The sequence below is a fragment of the Melanostigma gelatinosum genome (assembly GCF_949748355.1).
Source record: "Melanostigma gelatinosum genome assembly, chromosome: 21".
Lineage (NCBI taxonomy): Eukaryota > Metazoa > Chordata > Actinopteri > Perciformes > Zoarcidae > Melanostigma > Melanostigma gelatinosum.
Window position 1 is genome coordinate 1,098,954 of NC_136654.1, and position 10,101 is coordinate 1,109,054.

The window sequence follows — 10,101 nt, forward strand, 5'->3', positions numbered from 1 at the left end:
GAAACTAAACATGAACGACATATGTTCTGCATCTGTTCTGGTTGTTTCCCATGTGTCAGCAGAACGTCTATTAATTGAGCTCCATCGAAGACAGATTTCTGTCATGTTTCCTAAAAACAGCAGTTTGAAAGACACGTTCTTGTAAGCCCCCCCGAGAGCATCCGTCAGATCCAGAGCGGACCTCACTGATGACGTGATATCTGAGACTGAATTAAAGGCCAAAACCGGACCGGAGACCTGCTCCCTCCCTCCTGGTCCTGACCTGCAACCAGACAAAGTGGTGTTCCCCGACCACTGGTCTTCTTTAAAAGTCACAAGCAAATCCCTGCAGCAGCTGCTTTCACTGATTTGTGCAAAGCCAACCAGAGAAGGGGGGCGGGACTAATTAGAGGAACCAGCTGCTGTTGTGATTAGAACCTGCATCCTCTGGAACCTCCATGTGCAGGATTCTGCACACAAACGCAGCAAGCGGGTCAGAGGTTGAAGCAGGTCCAGTGAGGGTCCAAGTCCTCTGTATCAGCTCTTTTACAGAACCACACACACACACACACACACACACACACACACACACACACACACACACACTTTGCAACACCGCGGCCTGCCTTATCCTCTACAGCAGGGATTCCCAAAGTGAGCTGCCTCTAGGGGGTGCGTGAGAGGAAAAGTGTAATGGCGGTCTGATGGTGTAATAATATTAAATATAAAAAGAAAATGTAATTTTAATTTAAAAACTGTCAGGTGGGACATCTGAAGCTATCAGTCGTAAAAGAGGAGAGGGACAGAGAGAGAGAGAGGAATCGGAGGCGAGGGGAACGGAGAGGTGCGTTGGGGAGAGACCGGGAGAAGAAATCGAGCCAGAGTCAGAGGAAGATGAGACGGAGGAGACTGAAAAGGAGGAAGGGATAGCACAGACAAATCGGGAGCACATCGGCCCATCGCGGAGTCAAGGTGAAAAAAGAGGAAACGAGAGTGAGCATCAGACTGGGAAAAAAAGAGGAAATATGATGAAAAGTATGTGTGTCTGGGCTTCACTTGGATTGGCAACGCAGATTCCCCAAAGCCACAGTGCGTGGTGTGCAGCGAGGTTCTGGCTAACAGTCTGAAGCTCTTATTTACGTCGCCACCTGAACACCAAGCATGCCAGTGCAAGTCAAAAGCCCCTTACATTGTTTATATCCAAATTGGAGGAGTTACAAGACAGCCAAAAACAACTGGAGTCTCATTCATGTGTTGGTCTATAAATGACGCACTACGGGCTTCATATCTGGTTATAGAATAGTGAGAAAGGGGCTACCGCACACAATCACTGAAGACGTGAGCTTGCCAGCTGCCAGAGAGATGGTGGAATGTATGATTGGGGAGAAAGAAGCAAAAAAGTTGGACATGATCCCGGTGTCCAACAACACTGTGTCGCGCCGCATCGATGCTTTGTCCGAAGACATCCTGGCTGCATTAGTCGCTCATTAATTGTAAATTAAATGTGATAATCTGCCTCTGAGCCTGTGCGTGTGTCCTCGCATCCGTATTGCTCTTTAAAAGTGACTCCTTGTGTCACTGAAAGTTATTGAAACTTTGTTGCAGTGTTTCAGGGCGTTTTCACACCTTCAGTTCGTTTGCTTTGTTCTGATTCAGGGATTAATATGATACAATGTTGCAGTTGCTCCTTTGTTCGGTTTGTGTTCACACTGCAACATTTAACAGCGGACTAAATCTTGTAAACAAACGCCACGCGTGAGCAAACTGTTCACTCATTGGTCCGATTGTTATGCGGCTATAAAGGCTTAAAAGGCTCTGTTGCTTCTTTTTTTTTAATTTTTTTTATTAAGGGGGGGGGGGGGGTGCACGAACCCGGTGTAGAAGGGGGTGCGCGGCCTAAAAAGTTTGGGAACCGCTGGTCTACAGGGAGCAGAAGAGAGAACGGGACGCTGGACGGGACAGATGCTCGGGCTGCGGTTTGGAACACTGTCACATCTGATCATTTCACAGCCAAGTCAGTCAGTCTGTCTGTCTGTGTTGAAGGCCCTACATGCAACCAGCCAACCACAGATCAGCCATGAGGGGGGGGGGGGGGTTATAGTGTTTGTATCGAAATCGACTTTTACTGTACGCTCATGCTGCAATATGTTGAGTTGGACACCTTCATGTTGAAGCCTGACACTCCTTGGTCTAGCATGCAGCATGTGGTGACATCTAGCGACGAGGTTGCAGACTGACACGAACTGAAACTTCTCCCGTGTTGCGCGTCTCGGAGAACTACGGAGGCCGATGCACAAACAGAAAGGCCAACGTCCCGCAGTGTGTGATTGGTCCGTTCTGGAGGCTGGCTCCTTGAAGACGACACGCTCCGTATGTAGAGATAAAGCTCATTCTAACCTATGAAAACACAACAATTCTCATTTTCAGGTCATTATAAAGAAAACATACTTCTGATATTAAATTTCTGCCAATAGACACAATAGACTCCCAAATGCTCCACTGGACCTTTACATAGAGATTGCCGTTATAAACCAACTCGTTACCAGATTTACTGTGAAAACAATCAAAAGCATCAGCACGAGAGCCCCGTGTGATGCTTCCTGACCTCATCCTGAAGACGGCACACATTCCTTCTTTGGTCCTCAGCTGTCTCAGTGTTTAGGACACGGCTGGCTCAAGACGTTCCGTCATAAATCTACGAGATCACAAGACGATGAATACGAAAGGAACACAAAACGCTGCTGAGATGTTAGATCATTGCGTGCATCTTCTGAGAAACTGGATATTTTCACCCATTCACTACAGCGTGTGCTTCAATGGCACTGATCTTCGGGTTCATGAGGTTAAAAGAATTACAAAGAAACTTGAGCTGGTGCTCTATGACCCTGAGCCTCTATGGACCTTTAGAAATCCATAAAATGAAACAAGTGTTCATATTCACAAACAGATGTTATTATATGGAGTCACGGGATAAAAACTCTTCATCTTCAACTCTGTGGTCAAGAGCCAAATGTTACGGTATTAACGCTGAGTCGCGTGGTTCAACACTTATTTTCATGTTTGTGCTTCAACTGAGCGACCACGAAGCTCCTCCCCCTTGTTTTGAAGCCAACAACACAGATCGATGGTTTCATATCAACTGACGTGGATGAGATGCCTTCCAAAGATCTGTCACAAGATGTGTTGATGAGCAGAAAAACCACTTCTTAGTCATCAGAGTCACATGAAACGAATACATCAACCGGATTCCATGAATATATGTATCCATGCACCGCACCACACCACCTCTTCTCCCCCACCCATAAATCAGCTGCCATTATTCTTTATTCATTGAGTTCTTCATGGTCCCACGCTCACGTCTGGTCTCACTATTTGGCATCAACTGCCCTCATTTGTTGTATTCACGGTTCTGTGTTCTGGATAATCCCGTATCACTGCTCTCCATGTGATAAAAACCCAGATCTTTCTCCGGAGGGACAGAACAGTACCCATCCATCGCTCTGCTCGAGAATTCTAGAAATACATATTCTGAACTTGTAGAATGTCTGTGTGCAGCAGGTTTTTATTCTCAGTGAATGTCACCTGTGCACCGATAAAGACCCATGAGGGAAAGAGGAGAAACCTCATCTCCCACATTAAGTCCTTCCATAAACTATCAGCACATTCTCATTGTTCATGTTTCATGTTTGTCAAACATTCACTGACATATTATCATGATGGAGATGCAGCGTCTTTGGAAGCAATATGTCACTATCTTTTGAAGAGCATGTGGAGTAGGAAGTGTATTCTTACCCCCCCCCCCCCCACAGATGGACTGAGCTGCAGCAGAGATCTGGAATATCAAACCGCTGGGTAACGATTGTGTTTGCTTCCTCCTTTTGCAAACTGAATGTCTCTCTTCCAAAGTGAGGGCGGCCGCTTTGCCGCATCCAATCATCTCAGGGGGGAGGAGCCTCTAATTGGAATCAGTGCAAATTGGAGAGTTCAAATGAAACGTGCGCGCTGCTGCGAGTGTGTGATCAGTCAGCGGCGTCTCAACGACTGCGCTTCTCCCAAAACCCCCTCCATCAACTCCTGCTTCCAGTGAAAAACAAAGTGACTTCACCAACATTTCAGGAGGATCAATAACAAACAAAGGTGGAGACTCGAGCAGAAAGTGGCGCTCGCCAACCAGCTTTTGGTTTTTGTCGTTGTTTCAAAGCCCAAACAGTCGGCGTTTGTCCCCTTTGTCATCTCCTCCCCTGGAAGAGTTGATTAAGATTTCACTCACGTCCAATTCAAAGTTCAGGCTTATAGATGAGGGGAGGCGAGGGGGAGAGGGGTGGAGGAAGAGGAGGAGGAGGAGGAGGGATGGATGAAGCAAAACCCTCCAAACGCACCATGTCGGGCCAGTTCCTCCTGCCAGCCGCAGGTTTTCTGCACGTGAATGTGAATAATGCATCGACATGAGCTCTCTCTGAGTATGGATGGATGATGGATGGAGGGATGGATGGATGGATGGACAGAGGGACAGAGGGATGGATGGATGGATGATGGACAGAGGGACGGAGGGATGGATGGATGGACAGAGGGACAGAGGGACAGAGGGATGGAGGGATGGACAGAGGGATGGATGGATGGATGGATGGACAGAGGGATGGATGGAGGGATGGATGGACAGAGGGATGGAGGGATGGATGGATGGATGGATGGATGGACAGAGGGATGGATGGATGGATGGATGGACAGAGGGATGGATGGATGGAGGGATGGACAGAGGGATGGATGGATGGATGGACAGAGGGATGGATGGAGGGATGGATGGACAGAGGGATGGAGGGATGGATGGATGGTGCGGCGCAACACTTTGCAGGCACTTCAAGCTGCGCTGCATGCGTCTGAGCCTGGATGCAACAGCCTCCTTCCTTTCCTTCCTGAACGGATTGGAATGATAATTAGATTTGAGGTCGGAGGGGAATGTATGCACGGAAAGTGTAATGTTAAAATGACCTCAACTTAAACACCACTCACCTGTCCGCATTTCACAAACAGTAACCTGATTTCATGCTCACATTCTGTTTAAAGCCGTTCCTGCACGCAGCCACCAGCTCGTCTCTCCCTACGGCCAAAACCCTGCTCAGCCCCCCCCCCCCCCCCAAAAACAGCCCCGGTTGGTGTCTTACCAATGTGAATGATGGAGTCGGCGCTCACTGTGTTGCATTGCAATATCCACAGGGAATGAAATAACAATGTCAGCATTTCCATCTCCAGTTTGAGCCAAAGAGGCGCATCCACGGATCCACCTCGCTGAATTGTGTTGTTTTTTTCCTCCAGTGACGAGCAAATCCAGAATAAGCGGCGGTGCGTAAAAGCGGCGGCAGCAGCAGCAGCGGCAGCAGGGAAGCTGTGTTGAGTGAAATCACCACCGAATAGTAATAGAGAGCCAAATCCCAAAGATCAAACTGTTGGCCGGAGTCGAGAGGAAGAAGAAGGGTCGACAAATAAATAAACAGATGCTTCCAGGGCTCCGGAAAGAAACAGACCCGGGTGAGTGAGGAGGGACGCGGGGACGGATGAGAGAAGACGCCGGGGTTTGTTTCAGAGGTTGAGATCCGCCAGGAGAGCAGCTCTGACTCTCTACCTCCGAGTCTGAGACATAACACACTGCAAACTGCGGAGGAGGACGGACTCTCTCTCTCTCTCTCTCTCTCTCTCTCTCTCTCTCTCCCCACGTGATTGCAGAGCCTCTATCTACGGCGCTGGAAGCCCGACCGGAGAAAAAGAGAGGCGAGGGATGGAGAGAGAGAGAGATGGGGGGATGGATGGGAGCCGCGGAGGAGACGGGGTGAGAGGGAGCGAGACGTCGAGGTAGTCGCACCCCGGACGGCGCTCGTCCGGTCGGTAGGTTGTGTGTGGGATGACTCGGACACCGGAGAGCGGGGAGGTCGTTTGTGCCGGTAATTAACTTGCGACAGCCCGACTTCACGTGCTCTCCGCACCGACTGAAGTCGGTTTATTCGGCGCCGACAGGAGGAGCCGTTACCACCGCAGTGCCACGCTGCAATGTGACTTCGGTATCCGTGCGTAAACTCAACACAACATTGGTTTTGACCAGTTTATTTTTCCTTTTTTTCTTGTGATGGAAAGAGGAAAAGGAACATGCGGTAGTTCTATCTTAGAAAACTGGACACACTAACTATTCCATCTCAGCAAGGGCTGACCGGCAGCTCGGAGAGGTCGTCGCTGACGCGCGAGCGCACGGACGATAAGATGCCGAGTCTCTGAGCAGGTTACATTTAACGTGATCTCTGTGAACACCCGGCACGTTCAGTTCTTGTTGTGGAGCCAAAGCGTCCGGACCGAGGCCAGCGGCGGCTTTGGTGCAGCCGCGTGCGTAAAATCTTCCTCGAGCTGCATGGAGGATTTTCCAGAAAGAAATAAGAAATGTTTTCACGAAAGGCGACCAAGACGTGACGCGATGAGGAGCGACAGCGAGTCGTGATAGCGGAGGCTTTGGGGGAAGGAATAGACGAGTAACGGGGGAGGTGGACTCCTCAGCCGCACCGGGGGTTGGCTCGGAATGCGCGCGTGTCCCGGTACAGTCGGAGACGGGAGGGAGAACGTGTTGGCGGCAGCGATTCTCGGCGCTGCAGGTCGACAGCGCTCTCGTGAGCTTCAGTGAGTCTTGGATCCGTTTGTCTTCTGCAGCCTGAAGCCCGCGAGTGATGAGGTCACATATCCTCGGCGTGTGTGCATGTGACGTCACTGACCTTACCCGTGAGGTTTTCCAGGTGTTCTTTTCTTCCCACTCCCACGTGACGACCAAAGAGGATCGTTTCCACTCATCGAGCAGAAGAAATGGAAGATTACTACACTTGACCTTACAATTAAAGGATATTTCTTGCGAATGAATGCGACTCAGAAATGTCTTTTAATTGTTTGGCCAAGTCTAGTTCGGCAGACCGGACAGCTCCTCTGGAGTCCTCGGACTTTACAGCTATGGAGTCCCAGAAGTGACAAATGTGACTGTATTGGTATCTGATGAGTCAAAGGAATATGTACAGTAGTGAGCTGGGAAGATATTAATAACCGAGGGAAGGTATTGATAGATGGAGACATTACAATAGAACAGCTGAAACGGTTCAGAGCTTTATATACAATATCCATTCAATAAATACAAAAACACAAAATTATGATTTTCTCATCCTTTTCATCAAATTAAATGAATCAACAATTGAAGAAAAGTTGATTTGGAAAAAGGCGAGAACACATCTGCTGTGGAGGACGGTCTCAATACTTTATCACAAAAACAGTTCAAGTGTTCAACAAGGACGGCGATGAATCGACGTGCAGGAAGAGCGACGATGACGATCAAACACAATGTTCAGTCTATTTATTACATTTCATGTAAATCTGTTGATCTATAAAACCTGCTGGTGACATCTGTGTCCTCGTGACTCCGCGGCTTCCCGAGAATGAAGAAGCGTTGTTTGGAGGTAAGATCACACTGAGACAACGTTATTCAAGTTCTGGTGAACAAGACTTCCGTATCCGCTAAAGCGTGGTCTGCTGGATTGAGCGTGTGTTTGAGTGCCGTGTGGGTCGGTTCATGTGTTTTCCTCCTCTGTAACCTTTTGTACCCCAACCAGCTGCCGAGGCTCTGAAGTGATCCGTGAACCGGTGGATCGGTGTGCCGGGCGGACACTGGTTCTGCTGTTCCACGCTGAGAGTTCCTCACCGACAATATAACTTCAGGGTTAATAGTTTCTGTTCTGATGTCGTCACCACTCATTCATATCATCAATAACGAATGAGGCTTTTATCACGAGCATACGTTCAGAACGTCACCACCACCCCTCTCTTCATCAGTCTCGTCATCATCGTTCTCATCAAAGTCAATTCTTGTCATAATCCATCAACATCATCGTTATAATCCACATCATTCTCTCATATAATCCCTGATCTTCATCACTGACGATACTCTCATCGTCATCCTCAACTCGTGGCACCTTCAGTTCATTGAATCTTTAAGAGTTTCCCACAATGTTGAATTTATAACTATGAATCCAAAATGAGAAGGAAACTACACATGTTAAAGTTCTATATTAAAGATTACAGAATTATTGGTTATTATGTAATATTTAACTAGTAATCGAATAATCTTCCTTTAATTTAACACTTAATAATATTTAACATTTAATATGTGCATACATACATTGTATAGTATTGGTGTATATTACTTTGTATGTGATAATGACTGACGATAATCATTTTTATATTATTTCACAGTACGCACTCATACACACCTGTTCTCTATCGGTGGAACATCACCTCCTGCTGGCAACACGCTGTTACTGCGAGGCTCTTACACTGAAGGGCAAACAGGGATGGGGGGGGGGATGTGAATGGGAAGTATTTTTTATAGATCATCTAATTTGAACGGAATACAAACACTAATGGGATTCAAACATCTTCTCTTTCACATTGACCAGCAGCAGTAAAAGGTTCAAAGCTTCACTTCAACTCCATCATTTAGTATTTACATGCACTTAATAATGCTTTATTACGCTACGAAGTAGTTTTAATAGACACGAGAACGTTGGAGCCGTTCTTTAAAGGTGCTGAATATATCGGGAGTGTTTCAGTTGCCTCTCAACGGCTCTCAACACGGCAGCGCCGGAGCCGCCAGCTCGGAGCAGCAAAGCGCTGATAGCGGCTAACGTTCCCCCCCGAGGCTCCGTTTCCATGACGACGCTGTCAATCAGGACGCCGTTATCGGCTGGAACCGCCGTATGAGAGCAGTGCGGAGCGGCTGCCCAGAGCTAACCAGGGGGGCACGCTCACGTGCACTAAAAGGCACGCTCACGTGCACCTACATGCACTGAAAGGCACGCTCACGTGCACCAATATGCACTAACATGCACGCTCACCTGCACTAACATGCACGCTCACCTGCACTAACTAAAAAGCGCGCGGCTTGCCGACTACGTCCAGAACAAAAAGACGCTGTTGTTGCAACACAGCCTGAGCTCAGACTTTACTCTTCTGTCTTTAGATGATGGTTTGTAGATATTAATGCTCTGAATCTCGTATTTTGCTCCTTTAAGGGGGAACAACGTGACCAATAGATTCAAGTCAATATATTTTGTAGAGCCCAAAATCACAAATCACGAATCTGCCTCAGAGGGCACAACCTGTACACACACGACATTGTTTGTGCCGGACCCTCACACAGATCGCTATGGAACTCCATGAATTAATAACTTACTTTAAGACTTTAAGAAAATAGGTTTTTTTGCACTACTTCTACTTAGTTCACAGATTATTATTTTTTGTGCTACTTTTCATACATTCCCAGAACATAACTCTGAAGATTGAATAAAACCAGGTTTCATTCTGTTGACAGATTAGAGTGAAATGTTTCTACAGAGGGGATTTTGGATATCTCTTTGTCTCGCTCCATAAATCACAAAATACTGTCAACAGCCAAACGTTTTAGTTTAAACCTCCGATGTGCTGCCGCTCAAACGCCTCATTTGCACATATAGTGAAGTCTCTCCTGAGACTGAGCAGGAAGTCAATCTGGAGCTCTGTTCAAAGTCTCGCTTTCCTTTTTTACAAGATGGAGAGCCTGAAGGAGGATTGGTAGCGTTTATCTTCAGCGTGACGTTAACTCAGCAGCAGAATCAACCCGCGGCCAATGACACAACTGATCACACAGCCAATAATCAACGTCTCTCAATCATTTGATATCGCATCAAACGTCTGCACAGAAACCATCAGCTCGCCCTGAAAAGACTCCCAAAATAAAGCTCTCCTCCTTTTCACTCGCTCCGTCTGTTTCGTCGCGGTGACTCCGGCGTGGATGACAATCTAATCGCATCCTCATCTCTCTCCGGTTTAACGGGCTGTCAGGCAGCAGCATTACACACTTTCATCGCTTCCCTGCTCAACTCACATATTGCCAATGTGTGTGTGTGTGTGTGTGTGTGTGTGTGTGTGTGTGTGTGTGTGTGTGTGTGTGTGTGTGTGTGTGTGTGTGTGTGTGTGTGTGTGTGTGTGTGTGTGTGTGTGTGTGTGTGTGTGTGTGTGTGATGGAGGGAAGTTGCTAATTGTTTCTGGGTTGTCAGGAGGAGTTTGTCT

The 10,101-nt window shown here is 47.6% G+C and overlaps 1 protein-coding gene across 1 annotated transcript in view; it reads right to left on the reverse strand.

Moving 5' to 3' along the window:
• Positions 1-5,223, reverse strand: part of LOC306795233 (glutamate receptor ionotropic, delta-1-like) — a gene marked incomplete at both ends in the record, with an annotated part of 197,423 nt that extends 192,200 nt beyond the window's left edge. The window contains one exon of the mRNA XM_079293676.1: positions 5,142-5,223. Coding sequence (XP_079149802.1) covers positions 5,142-5,223 — 82 coding nt within the window. The remainder of the gene's footprint in view (positions 1-5,141) is intronic.
• Between the last annotated feature and the right edge of the window lie 4,878 nt (positions 5,224-10,101).